The sequence below is a fragment of the Mustela putorius genome, unplaced genomic scaffold (genome assembly GCF_011764305.1).
Source record: "Mustela putorius furo isolate JIRA1106 unplaced genomic scaffold, ASM1176430v1.1 tig00004007_pilon_pilon_pilon, whole genome shotgun sequence".
Taxonomy (NCBI): domain Eukaryota; kingdom Metazoa; phylum Chordata; class Mammalia; order Carnivora; family Mustelidae; genus Mustela; species Mustela putorius.
In genome coordinates, this window is record NW_025422145.1 from 1,149,512 (window position 1) to 1,163,935 (window position 14,424).

At 42.4% G+C, this 14,424-nt stretch overlaps 1 protein-coding gene across 5 annotated transcripts in view; it reads left to right on the plus strand.

Moving 5' to 3' along the window:
- Window positions 1–14,424, plus strand: part of TMC7 (transmembrane channel like 7) — a 54,805-nt gene that overhangs the window by 14,888 nt on the left and 25,493 nt on the right. For 4 of the 5 annotated variants that reach the window (XM_045072122.1, XM_045072121.1, XM_045072120.1 and 1 more), the window contains exons 2-5: window positions 1,443–1,686; window positions 2,818–2,966; window positions 5,794–5,961; window positions 8,034–8,116. In XM_045072122.1, the coding sequence (XP_044928057.1) occupies window positions 1,443–1,686; window positions 2,818–2,966; window positions 5,794–5,961; window positions 8,034–8,116 (644 nt within the window). Of the gene's footprint in view, window positions 1–1,442; window positions 1,687–2,817; window positions 2,967–5,793; window positions 5,962–8,033; window positions 8,117–14,424 lie in introns of those variants that run through there. The other variant, XM_045072123.1, reaches the window with a different exon arrangement.

The window sequence follows — 14,424 nt, forward strand, 5'->3', positions numbered from 1 at the left end:
CTCTGAGAACTTTCTTCCAGTCTCCTAGAGGAGACAGATGTACTCACACAGTCACACAAATTTATTTGCAAATATTATATATTTATTTACAAATTGTTACATGCTATAAAGGACTTAGTGTGTGTGTGTTGGGGGGAATGTGTAACAAGGCACCTGTAATAGTGCAGTGGGGCAGAGGCAGTTTCCCTAAGGAAATGACATGTGAGTCAGAGCTAAAAGGATAAATAGGTGTGGTAAGTTCATTGCAGACAGTGGGAACAGCATATGCAAAGGCTCTGAGGAAGAGGAAATCGGAGGAGGAAACCATCTTGGTCTCTGAAAGATCTTAAAAAATATGTAGTTGGGGAGCAAAGAGCCCTCTAGACACAGATGAGTGTCCGACCATGCAGAGCTTTGAGGACTGGCATGGGGTTGGGCAACCCATCAAACTTCTCATCTGTAAAATGGGATTGATAATTGTACCTATCTCAATATGTGTGAGCCTCTGTGGTCAGCTGAGTGACAGCAGGCTGCAAGCCAGCCTGGGATGGTCTCAGCTGGGGTGATCGTCCCTGCTCCACTGGTTTTAACCTTTAGCAGGTAGCTTGGGCTTGTTCACATGGCAACAGCTGGGATCCAGAGAGCAGAGAAGCTGATAAGGCTTAGAACTGGCCAGCATCACTTCTGCTGCATTCTGTTGGTCTGAGCAGATCGCACAGCCAGCCCAGATCCATGAATGCATGTGAAGCTCCTAACACAGTGCCTGGTGCACAGGAAGTTCTCTGTCAATACTATTATTATTGTTACTATTTATGGTATCACTATGCATTTGAGTAATGCTTTATTTTGGAGTTCTACAAATCATTATAGCCTATACTTTGGAAAGATAGTTGGGGCAAATAGGACTGGTCCCATCTGACAAATGTAAACAAGTTCAGATAACTGCCCAAGGTCACACATCTAGCTAGTGGCTGCATCCAAACACTAGAACCTAGATATTATGTAACCTAAAGCGTATTTGCACACACAGCTGCTGAAAGTGAACTGTTTGCAGATGATGGTATTGTCCCGATCACCATCCTGGTAAATAGAATAATGAAAGCACAAATGCTTTTGTCAGTGGTGCAAGCTAGTGACCATCTGCACAATTTAGGTATGCAAAGATTTATTTTTATTTTTATTTTTATTTTTATTTTTTAAAGATTTTATTTATTTTATTTGACAGACAGAGATTACAAGTAGGCAGAGAGGCAGGCAGAGAGAGAGAGAGAGGAGGAAGCAGGCTCCCTGCTGAGCAGAGAGCCCGATGCGGGACTCGATCCCAGGACCCTGAGATCATGACCCGAGCCGAAGGCAGCAGCTTAACCCACTGAGCCACCCAGGCACCCAACAAAGATTTTTTTTTTTAATTGGCTCCCAAGCTCACTGTGGTCAATGATGGTTCTCTTTTTCTTCTTGCCCAGAGAACCTCTCTGTGGATTCCAGTGGCTTTTCTTCTCCACCTGTTAATTTCCTTCAAGAATTGCCAAGCTATCGGTCCATTGCACGCAGGAGGACAACCATTCTTTCCCGAGACAAGCAAAGTGGCACTTTGCTGAAGCCAACAGACTCTTACAGCTCCCAGCTGGAGGGAGGAATCACCGAAAACTTCAATAGCCAGTCGATTCGGAAGTATGCACTGAACATCTCTGAGAAGCGGAGGCTAAGGTTTGTTTGGTGGCCATCTAGAAGCCATCTGATGTATGTTTTGGGCAGAGGTGTGCTTTATGCATGGAATGCATTTCCTGAAGAGTTCACGTAATTAGAAATGTATGACTCAGGGTCAGCCAAGCTGCAGCGACAAAGTTACCCAAACATGTAGTAGCTCGACATATTAGAAGTTTGTTTCTTGTTCACATCAGTTCTGGCTTCAGATCAAGGGGGAACTTTGTAGTCATTTAGGGACCCAGGCTCTTTCCAGCTTGTGGCTCTGCAGCTGTGTAGAGCCTCATTGTTATCTGCAATCCCTCCCTGTTTCCGCTCCCCTCACCCCTGCTAACCCCTGATCTACTCTTTGTAGATTTGCCATTCTGGACATTTCAGGTAAATAGAATCATACAATATATGACCTTTTGTACCTGGCTTCTTTCACGTAGCATAATGTTTTCAAGACTCACCCAAGCTATGGCATGTATCTGTATGTTATTCCTTTTTACGGTTGAACGGCACTTCATGGTATGGATGGATATGCCTCAGGTTTTTTTGTCCATTCATCTGTTGGTAGGTTGTTTCCCACCATTTTGGGTTTTGGGTTCCCACCATTTTCCCAACCATTTGGGTTGTTTCCACCTTTTGGCTATTGTGAATAGTGCTGCAGTGTTCAAGTTTTTGTTTGGGACCCCCTTGTTTTCAGTTCTTTGGGGATATCTGCCTAGGAGTGGAATCGCTGGGTCATAGTGGTAATTTTGTGTTCAACGTGTTGAGGAATATCCAGGCTCTTTTCCCTAGGGGCACACCATTGTACATTTCTACCAGCAGTGTAGGAAGGCTCTAGGTTTTCCACATCCTCTTGGCTGGGGTTTTATTTGATGCTGAGGCTTAAGGACGCTTTAATGATCATTGTCATGTTGGGGTTTTTTCCTTAATTTTTAAAAAAAGATTTTATTTATTTATTTGACAGAGATCACAAGTAGGCAGAGAGGCAGGCAGAGAGAGAGGAAGGGAAGCAGCCTCCTGCTGAGCAGAGAGCCTGATGTGGGGCTCAATCCCAGGACCCTGGGATCATGACCTGAGCTGAGGGCAGAGGCTTTAACCCACTGAGCCACCCAGGCACCCCTGTCATATTGTTTTTTAATGCAGGAACATTCAGGAGACCCAAATGAAGTATTTATCTGAGTGGGACCAGTGGAAACGGTACAGCAGCAAGTCTTGGAAGAGGTTCATAGGGAAGGCTCGTGAGATGACCACCCACCTGGAGCTGTGGCGGGAGGACATTCGAAGCATAGAAGGTACTAAACCCCCTCTCTGCACGTGCTCCTCTGCAGGAGACCCCTGTGCCTGGGGGAAAGTACAGCTACATTTTCTCTAACCTCTAGATGAAATTTGGCACTTCCTTCCACGATGAATGGGAGCAATGGCACACGTTAGAATTAGCAGAACCTGTGTCTTCGTCCCCAGGAAAATCAGTTATTTTCCTTTCCCTTCTGGTTGTATTATCTTGGAATATCACTCATGCTCATCACTACTTTGAAATTGCAGCAGTGAATCTGCAAGATCAGCCACTAGGTCTTATTATTTAATGTGCTAATAAAGATGCTCATGTATTATTCTAGCACAAATTTGGTTTTTAGTATTATAACTGTATGCCCATTTGTATTTATTTTTAAGAGTTTATTTTTTTTTTAACTAATCTCTTCACCCAACATGGGGTTCAGTCTTAAAACCCTGAGATCAAGAGTCCCATGTTCTACTGACGGAGCCAGCCAGGTGCCCCTATATTTGGTACATTTATTATTTCATTTTGTATTTTATTTGTTATATTTATTTTATTTGTCATATATATATATGCAAAATATATGATTCCATTTATTTTTTCCAATTTTTTAAAACGATTTTTTATTTATTTGACAGACAGAAATCACAAGTAGGCAGAGAGGCAGGCAGAGAGAGGGGAGGCAGGCTCCCTGTTGAGCAGAGAGCCTGATGCAGGGCTCAATCCCAGGACCCTGGGATTGTGACCTGAGCTGAAGGCAGAGGCTTTAACCCACTGAGCCACCCAGACACCCCAAGTTTTTTCCAATTTTTAATTTAAATTCTAGTTTGTTAACATATAATATTTGGTGCATTTATTTATTTATTTATTTTAAAAGATTTTATTTATTTATTTGACAGAGATCACAAATAGGCAGAGAGGCAGGCAGAGAGAGAGGAAGGGAAGTAGGATCCCCACTGAGCAGAGAGCCCAATGCGGGGCCTGATCCCAGGACCCTGGAATCATGACCTGAGCCGAAGGCAGAGGCTTTAACCCACTGAGCCACCCAGGCGCCCCTACTTAGTGCATTTAAAATGTTATTCTGAGATGGGGTTCGTTAGGCGTTGCCAGACTGCTAAAAGTACCCATGGCCCTAAAAATATTGAAGATCCCTACTTTTCCACATGGGTAAGGATTGGGTTGTAGTATGGTCAGTCAGCTCTGGCTGCTGTAACAAAATACCATAGACAGGGTGACCTCAACAACAGAATTTTTTTTTTTTTTAAAGATTTTAGCATGAGTGGCAGAAGGTGAGAGCGAGAGGGAAAGGAAGAAGCAAACTCTCTGCTGATTGCCCCTCACCCCATGCAGAGCTTGGGATCATGAGCTGAGCTGAAGGCAGACAGTTAACTGACTGAGCCACCCAGGTGCCCCAAAATGCTGGAGACTGGAAGTTCAAGACCAGGCTTCCTTCTCACCGTGTCTTTACATGACCGTTACATGACTTCATCTTTGTGTGCTCTTGGAGAAAGAGAAGGAGAAAGAGAGAGAGAGAAAGTTCTGATCCCTCTTGTAAGGCCACTAAACCCCATCATGGAGACCCACTCTTATAACCTCATCTAAACCTAATCACCTCCCGAAGGCCCCACCTTGAAATACCATCACATTAGGGGGTAGGGCTTCACCGTAGGGCGAAGGGGTGGGGGTTGGAGGGGTGAGATAAAATTCAGTCCATAGCAAGTATACAAAAACTGGAAGTTGCGCCAAAATAAAAAATTAGGGGAAAACATTGAAACACTTGGGTGACATAGCAGAGCCAGGGTGAAAATACCTCTTAGGATGACATAGTTTCTACCATAAAGCAAAAACGATTTACAAACAACTCCTCAAATCTGCTAATGTAGGAATTTTGTCAAGTTCATAGGGAATGTGGCAGGATGAATGGAAGAAATGCTGTCATTATTACTATTTTAAGACCTATAAAATACTCTTGGTAACTTACTCAATGAAGTACCTTTTTCAATTGTTGTTTTCTTTGGGGAATGTAAACTCTATCACCAGGGGCTTCGTGGGCTCACTTAAAACTTAATCGTCTGGTTGTACTTTTTCTGAGATCTAAGTATAGCATCACAGTTGGAGCCAAATAATAAAAGCTAACCCTGACTGACCTTTTTCTGTGAGCCGTGCATTGTGTTGAACGTTTTCCTTGGATGGGCTTAGTTAATCCTCATAAGAGCATTCCCTGTAGGCATCATTTGCATGGCTCAGGGAGGTTAAAATACTTATCCAAGTCCACTCAGCTAAGATGAGGCAGACCCAGGATTTGAAGGATTTGATCCAGGCCGATCCAAGCTTCCCAGCCCAGGGGTTCAGCCACTATACCCAGCTTCCTTTTTTGGTTAGTGGTGGCCTTCCTGGAGGTTTTTGTTTAGCGCATGGCTGGTCAGAATTCAGGAATGGATTCATACATTTATTTTATTTTATTTTATTCATACTTTTATTTTATTGTATTTTATTTTATTTTATTTGGAGTCATACATTTATGGTTCGTTGCAAAAGCACTCACTTAATCCACTGGGGAAAGTGTAGCCTTTTCAGTAAAATGGCATTGAGTCAATTAGATATTCATATAAGAAAAGATAGATATTGAGTCCTGCCTCAACATTGTCAAGTAGTTAATTCAAGGTCAAGGGTAGATTTAGAAAGAGGGAGAACCTTAAAACCAATGGTAGAAAACCAAAATACTTCTTCACTCTCCCATCAATATTACTCGAAATTCAGCTTTTCGGCTGATTGGTTCTACTGTGGGTAATGCATGTGGGTCAATAGTCCTGGTCAGTGATGTCTGGATTTCTTTTTTCCAGGGAAATTTGGCACTGGGATTCAGTCCTATTTCTCCTTCTTGCGGTTTCTGGTGTTGCTGAATTTGGTGATATTTCTGATCATCTTTATGCTGGTTTTGCTCCCAGTCTTGCTCACCAAATACAACATCACCAACAGCACCTTTGTGCTCATTCCGTCCGAAGACACAGGTGAGTCTAAGCCCTGGTTTGCTGTGAGAATGTTCTTGTGGCTGTGTACCTGTCTACACAGCTTCCTTCTCTGGGAATCTTTGTATTCTAAGTTGTTGGTGCCTACGTTAGGATGGGCTTGGGTATGCTGCAGAAACAAGTGATTCCGTAACTCTCAGCACCTAATAACCACAAAAGGTTCTTTCTCACCCCGGTACTATTGGGCGGTGGCTTTGTTCTGTATTATCTTCACTCTGGAGCCCAAGCTGATGGAGCAGCCTCTCTCTGGACCACTGATGGTCACTATGTCCAAAGGAAAAGGGACCAATGGCAAACATCTCTTAAAGCTACTGCCTGGAAATGACACTTTTCATTTCTGCTGCATCTCATTACCCAAAGCAAGTCACTTGGCCAGTCCTGATTTCAGCAAGTCATTTGCTGAAATCAGGAAAGCACTGCAAGCTAAAAGGAAAATTTAGCAAACATGATATAACCTACTCCTGTAACTTTACGTTGAGACTTTTTTGTCTGGTAATGGGGACACTCAGGCCTCCACCAGTCATGTGCCAGATGTTACACCAAGTGCTGGACCTGTGTTTTCTTATTGAATAATCAACATAAGGCTCATCTTTGGGGCATCCTGTGTTTTCAAACAAAAGCACGGAGAGTCTTTGTCATTCTACAGACATTACTGTTTCCCCTCTAGGTATGAAGCTCCGCGCTAGGGGCCAGAAGTAGGCAAGTGGAGTCAGAGCCTGACTTCAGTGAGAATTATAAAACGGCAGAACTGGAATTGGCCTTGGCAGACAGAACTGGTTCTACTCCCTTCTTTAACAAAGGGGAAACTAAAGCCCAGAGAAGGGGTGGTAGATTGGGTTATTTTCCTCAATTTTTCACTCCCCTGTAATTGTGATTTGTAGGGCCTCCCACTGTGGGGAGAGAATAGTTTCTGTCCCATTGGTATTGCACTTGGCCATGTGGCTGATTTTGTCCAGTGGAGTATTCGCTTGAAATGTCTTCTGTGGTTGGCTTGCCTATGAGAAGAGCATTGCTCAGATAACCATTGCCTCAGCCTGGGCCCCAGAATGAAGTCATATGGTGCAGACCTGAGCCCATGTGGAAGCCTGGGTTCCATCCTAGATCAGCCTGCATCAACTCAATGAACTTAAGTTGCAGCTCCATGAATGAGAAAGCTGATGGAGACTTGTTCACTGAGACTTGGTGGTTCTTTGTTACGAAGCAGTAGCTCACTGATACAGGAAAATGAGCCGTTGATGAATGAGCCGTTCAAGGATAAGGTAGTGTCATTAAAATTGACATTCAGATAATTTCTTAGTTATTTGTGCATATGTAAATGCATAGGTTGTTTTAATGAAGCTGTGTGTTTATTTACACACACGTACAGATCTTTTTTTTTTTTTTTTAAGATTTTATTTGTTTATTTGACAGAGAGAGAGATCACAAGTAGACAGAGAGGCAGGCAGAGAGAGAGGGGGAAGCAGGCTCCTTGCTGAACAAAAAGCCCGAAGCAGGGCTCCATCTCAAGACGGTGAGATCATGACCAGAGCCGAAGGCAGAGGCTTAACCCACTGAGCCACCCAGTCGCCCCAAGATCTTTTTAAAATTGGTTTTCCTTCACCTGGATTGTTTCCATGCTACTTTTTCTTAATTAAAAAAATTGTTTATTAAAAAAAATTGGTTGTCCATACAGTGGAATCACAATGATTGTGATCACAATCGCAATCGCAATGATTCCACTGTATGTAATGTGCACTGTATGTAAGTGGACCTACATACAAAGTATATAGAAAAAAAATATGTACAAATAGTATATACAAAGTATATAGAAAAAAGTATATAGGAAAAAACATATATCAACAGGTGTGTAGGGAGGGGAGAAAATGGTGCTATACTTGGTATATTGGGGTTTGCACTACAAATAGAAAACCACAAATTCACAAACATCCAAACATGATTATATGTGACATCTCTAAAGGAACATACATGTGCAGGCCTATATATACAATTTATGATAGACACGTTGTGGAAACTGTAAACCTCTTTTCCACTGATCTTGTTTTTGTTTTCTACAGATGTTCAGTGCACCATATATCCAATAAGTAGCTCTGGACTCATATACTTTTATAGTTATGTCATAGACTTGCTCTCTGGCACGGTAAGTATTTAACATAATTCTGTATTTGGACCCTCAATAGACTGAAAGTAGGTTATTTTATTTTTTATTTTTTTAATTTTTTAAAAAGATTTTATTTATTCATTTATTTGACAGAGAGATCACAAGTAGGCAGAGAGGCAGGCAGAGAGAGGAGGAAGCAGGCTCCCCACCAAGAAAAGAGCCTGACGTTGGGCTCAATCCCAGGACCCTGAGATCATGACCTGAGCCGAAGGCAGAGGCTTAACCCACTGAGCCACCCAGGCACCCTGAAAGTAGGTTATTTTAAAGATCAGATTCCTGATTGTCTGCAGTGAGAGCCAGGCACAGGATTTGACACAAATATGAGTAAAAGAAACAGAATTTGCAGGGACTTCATCAGCAATGATAATGTTCCCCTACCCATGGCTAGAACATAGAGAAAACAGGCTTTGTCACTTTCAGCCACTGGCCATTCCCTAGTCCTAGCCCCCTTTGGACTGACTTGTAACAAAATACTGAGTCTCCCCCAAAGACAGAAGTATCAGTGAAAATCCCCCCAGATAGAATCTATTTAATTTCTCAGACACTGTAAAGCCTTACATGGTAGGGTCCCAGACCACCCCGCTGAAAGCCACACCTCTGCCTCCCAGTAGTCACACACAGAGAGATGCATCAGACATATATATGCTTGTGTGTGTGTGCACACCACATGCATACATGTCCATATACATTCCCCCAAATCCAAAGTAACCCCAGTTTGTTAAAGCCTTGCTCTGAAGTGGAACTAAGTTCATCCTTCCTATCGTAGTTCCAAGAGTTGTTTTTTTTTTTTTTATCTTCTTTCTTCTAAAAATTGATTTTTTGTGTGTGCATCCATTTGTATAACCCTCTTTTTTTCAGGAAATAAGGTTGTAGCTATGAAAAGTGGCCGTGTCTGCCTTCTAGACCGGTTTTCCCTCAACCTCAGCACTGCTGATGTTTGGGAACCAACACTGCTTTGTTGTGGGGGCCTTTCCTTTACACGATAGGAAGTTCAGTGTCCTTGACCTCTGTTTACTAGATGCCCGTAGCAGCCACAGTTGTGACAAATCAAAAATGTCTCCAGGGGCGCCTGGGTGACTCAGTGGGTTAAGTGGCTGCCTTTGGCTCAGGTCATGATTCCAGGGCCCTGGAATCAAGTCCCACATTGGGCTCTCTGCTCGCAAGGGAGCCTGCCTCCCTCTCTCTCTCTCTGCCTTCTGCTCTGCTTACTTGTGCTCTCTATCTGTCAAATAAATAAAATCTTTAAAAAAAAACAAAAAAAAAAAAACCCACCACCACTCCTTTTGAGGGGCACCTAGCTGGCTCGGTGGGGAGAGCATGTGACTCTTGATCCCAGGGCAAGAAGTTTGAGCCCCATGGGAGGTACAGAGCCTATTTAAAAAAAAAAAAAAAAAAAAAAAAAAAAAAAAGAAGAAGAAGAAGAGGAAGAAGAACCACTCCTTTAGATTTAAAAAAAAAAATACAAATATATAAAATAAATCTTTGGGGTGCCTGGGTGGCTCAGTGGGTTAAAGCCTCTGCCTTTGGCTCAGGTCATGGTCCCAGGGTCCTGGGATCGAGCCCCACATAGGGCTTTCTGCTCTGCAGGGAGCCTGCTTCCTCTCTCTCTGCCTGCCTCTCTGCCTACTTGTGATTTCTGTCTGTCAAATGAATAAAATAAAAAATCTTAAAAAAAAAATAAAATAAATCTTTCTGAAAGTTACTGGTCTTAAAATGCCATGTCATTGAGCGTCCACTTTTCGAAACGTAAAAAGCTTTGAGTCTGTCCACTGCATTTGATTTTGAAAAAGCAGTTTTTACATCTCTGAGCTCATATTTTCCTTGGAGCAATGAGAAGGGACTGTTAGGTGATTATTAAAATGTCCACCATGCAAAAGATGAAATGGAATCAGCTGTCTAAAACATGTAAGGAAGAAAGAAATTCAGGGACTAACCCAAGGTCACTAGTGAAAGCAAAGTGGGATTGGAGTCCCAGAACTACTGTTGGGCCTGTTTGTGCAGATGACGTTCCACAAGAGAAGTTTCTCTTTGTGGATCTCCACACAGTATAACCTCCTTCCTTATAGGAAAAATTGTAGGACCCTTGATAGATGCACTTAATAAATGTTCCATAGACTGTATGTGATGACAGAAGAGTTGGTCAGAGAGGTTAAACACTGGCTTGTCGGGGCGCCTGGGTGGCTCGTTTGGCTAAGGTCTGCCTTTGGCTCAGGTTATGATCCTGGGGTTGTGGAACCGAGTCCCACATCAGGCTCCCTGCTCAGCTTCTCCGTGTCCTTCCCCACTGCCTGCTCTCTGTCCCGCCTGCTCTCTTCTGGAGCATGCTCTCTCGCGCTCTCATGAATGAATGAATGAATGAATCTTTAGACACTGGCTTGTCTTTGCTGAAAACAGTTGAGCTCATAATCAAATCAGAAAGATTATTTTCCAGGCCCACTGGATCGTTGCCCTATCATATTTCATTATTTGGAGGGACATATCAATGACAGCCTGATATCAACCTGGGGCAATAGAAACAGGTTTCCTGTAGTTGGGCAAGTTTTTATGGCCTGTGTCCCCAGCCCTTAGAAAAATTAGGTGGAGTCTTCTATTCCTACACTTTTCTCCTATGGAAAAAAAAAAAACACTTTAATATTCAATATAAGAATATATGGTTATCATAAAAAATATTTATGAGGGGCACCTGGGTGGCTCAGTGGGTTAAGCCTCTGCCTTCGGCTCGGGTCATGATCCCAGGGTCCTGGGATCGAGCCCCACATCAGGCTCTCTGTTCAGCAGGAAGCCTGCTTCCCCCCCGCCCCACCTCTCTGCCTGCCTGTCTGCCTACTTATGATCTCTGTCTACAAATAAAATAAATAAAATCATTTAAAAAATTTATGAATTTAAGAATTTATTGAATGAAAGATAAAAATACCTCTCCCAGAGGCCATACTGGCTCATAGCCTTCTTGACCTTTCTCGTGTACTTACTTCTTATGGTGTTGCTTCATATTTTATAATATGGCTTTTTCATGGTCTTGCAAGTCCTCTGTTGCTTTCATGTTACCCCTTTATAAACAACACTATACTGAACATCTCTGTACTATGTATATACTATTTCTACTTTCTTGATATACTGTCTTCCCACTCTCCTAGAATTTTCCCACTGTCCAAGGAGACATGTGGTGTGTTCAGTTATTTCCACCCTAAGGAGTCAGGAACTTTTCTGTTCTATATTTTCACATAGGGCACCTTTGGGTTTTTTTGGTTTGGTTTGGTTTGGTTTTGGTAACAGCTTTATTGAGATAATTCACATAGCATACAGTTCTCTCATTTAAAGTGTACAATTCAATTTTCTTTTAGTGTATAGGTGCTGTCACCACCTGTCAATCTTAGAATAATTCCATTGCCTTAAAATAATTCCATCGCCTTTTCCATATCGCCTACCAGTCCTTCTAACCGGCCCTAAGCAACCATGAATCTACTTTCTGTCTACGAAATGCTTGTTCCGGACATTTCATCAACACTGAATCCTCTAGTACATGGTCTTTTATCTCAGGCTGCTTTCACTTAGCATGTTTTTAAGGTTCATCCATGTGTGACATCGTATCAATCTTTCATTACTTGTTCTGGCAGAAAAAGATTCCATTGTGCAGATATACTGCATTTTGTTTGTCCATTCATGATGGACATTTGGGTGGTTTACACCTTTTTGGCTATTATGAATAATGCTGCTTATGGACGTTAATGGGTGAGGTTTTTGTTGGGGACAGATCTTTTTAATTCTTCAGGGTATATATCTAGGAGTGGAATCCTAGGTCAGATGGTGACCCCTTGTATAACTTTTTGAGGAATTGCCCAACTTCTCCCAAGTGGTGGCACCATTTTACATTCTCACCTGCAGTGTGTGAGGGTTCTGATGTCTCCAACATTCTTGTCAATACTTGGTATTTACTTGACTTTTTGATTATAGCCAGTGTAGTTTGTATGAAGTGGAGCATCTTTGTGGTTTTGATTTGCATTTCCCTAATGAGTAATGGGGTTGAGCATCTATCTTTTCATGTGTTTATTGACCATTATGTACCTTCTTTTAAAGATTTTATTTTTTTATTGAGAGAAAGAGCCCTCATATAAGTGGGGGAGGGGCCTAGGGAGAGGAAGAGAGAGTCTCAAGCAGATTCTGTGCTAAGCGTGGAGCCCAACGTAGGGCTCGATCTCACCACCCTGAGATCGTGACCTGAGCAGGAATCAAGAGTCAGACACTTAAGCAACTGAGCCACCCAGGCACCCCCATGGTGTATCTTCTTTGAATAAATGTCTATTTGGATCCTCTTTCCATTTTTTTTTAAAGATTTTATTTATTTATTTGACAGAGACACAGAGAGAGTAGGAACACAAGCAGGGGGAGTGGGAGAGGGAGAAGTAGGCTTCCTGCTGAGCAGGGAGCCCGATGTGGGGCTCAATCCCAGAACTCTGGAATCATGACCTGAGCTGAAGGCAGATGCTTAACGACTGAGCCACCCAGGCGCCCCCTGTTCCCATTTTTATTTTTATTTATTTATTTTTAAAGATTTTATTTATTTATTTATTTGACAGAGAGAGAGAGAGAGAGATCACAAGTAGGCAGAGACGCAGGCAGAGAGAGAGAGAGAGAGAGAGAGAGAAGGAAGCAGGCTCCCCAATGAGCAGAGATCCCGACGTGGGTCTCGATCCCAGGACCCTGGGATCATGACCTGATCCGAAGGCGGAGGCTTTAACCCACTGAGCCACCCAGGCGCCCCCCCTTCCCATTTTTAAACTGGATTATGTCTTTTTATTGTTGAGTTTTAAGAGTTCTTTTTTTTTTTTTTTTAAAGATTCTATTTTTAAGTAATTTCTACATCCAGGTGGGGCTCTCAAACTTAAAACCTCAAGATCGAGAGTTGCATGTTCTACCAACTGAGCAAGCCAGGCACCCAAGAGTTCTTTATATATTGTAGATACAAGTGCCTTATCAAATACATGATTTACAAGTATTTTCTTCTATTCTCTGGATTGTCTTTACAGATTTTTTATTGTGTCCTTGGAAGCACAAAAGTTTTTATTTTTTAAATTTATTTAACTTAATTAATTAATTTATTTGATAGAGATAGACACAGCGAGAGAGGGAACACAAACAGGGGGAGAGGGAGAGGGAGAAGCAGGCTTCCCGCTGAGCGGAAGCCCAATGTGGGGCTTTCTCCTGTGACCCTGGGATCATGGCCTGAGCAGAAGGCATATGCTTAATGACTGAGCCACCCATGTACCCCATAAAATTTGTAATTTTTTTTTTTAAGATTTGATTTATTTATTTGACAGAGTGATAGAGAGAGAGCACAAGTAGGCAGAGCAGGAGGCAGAGGGAGGGGGAGAAGCAGGCCTCCTGCTGAGCAGGGAGCCTGATGCAAGGCTCCATTCTAGGACACCGGGATCACAACCTGAGCCAAAGGCAGATGGTCAACTGACTAAGCCACACACGCACCCCCAAATCTGTAATTTTGATGAAGTCCTTTTTATTTTCCTTTCGTTGCTTGGGCTTTTGGTGCTCATTATCTAAGATTTCATGAACAAATTTAAAGTCATAAAGACTTTGGTCCTCTGTTTTCTTCTAAGAGTTTTCTAGTTTTGGCTCTTGCATTTAAGTCTTTGATCCATAAGTTAATTCTGACATATGGGATAAAGTAGGGGTTCAACTTCTCTTTCTTTTTTTTTTTTTTTAATTTATTTATTTGAGAGAGAGAGAGAGCATGAGGAGAAGGGGGGTCAGAGGGAGAAGCAGACTCCCTGCCAAGCAGGGAGCCTGATGCGGGACTCGATCCCAGGACTCCAGGATTGATCTTTCTTTCTTTCTTTCTCTCTCATGTGCTATCCAGCTGTCTCAGCACCATTTCTTTTTTTTTTTTTTTAATTGTGTTATGTTAGTCACTATAAAATACATCATTAGTTTTTGATGTGGTGTTCCAAGATTCATGGTTTATGTACAACACCAGCAGCACCATTTCTTTCTCTTTTTTTTTAATTAAAGATTTTATTTATTTATTTGACAGAGATCACAAGTAGGCAGACAGGCAGGCAGAGAGAGAGAAAGGGAAGCAGGCTCCCTGCTGAGCAGAGAGCCTGATGCAGGGCTCAATCCCAGGACCCTGGGATTATGACATGAGCCAAAGGCAGAGGCTTTAACCCACTAAGCCACCCAGGTGCCCCCTTTTTCAAGATTGTTTTGGCTATTCCAGGTCCCTTGCAGTTTCACGTTCATTTTAGGATTAGCTAGTAAATTTCTACAAAGAAGAC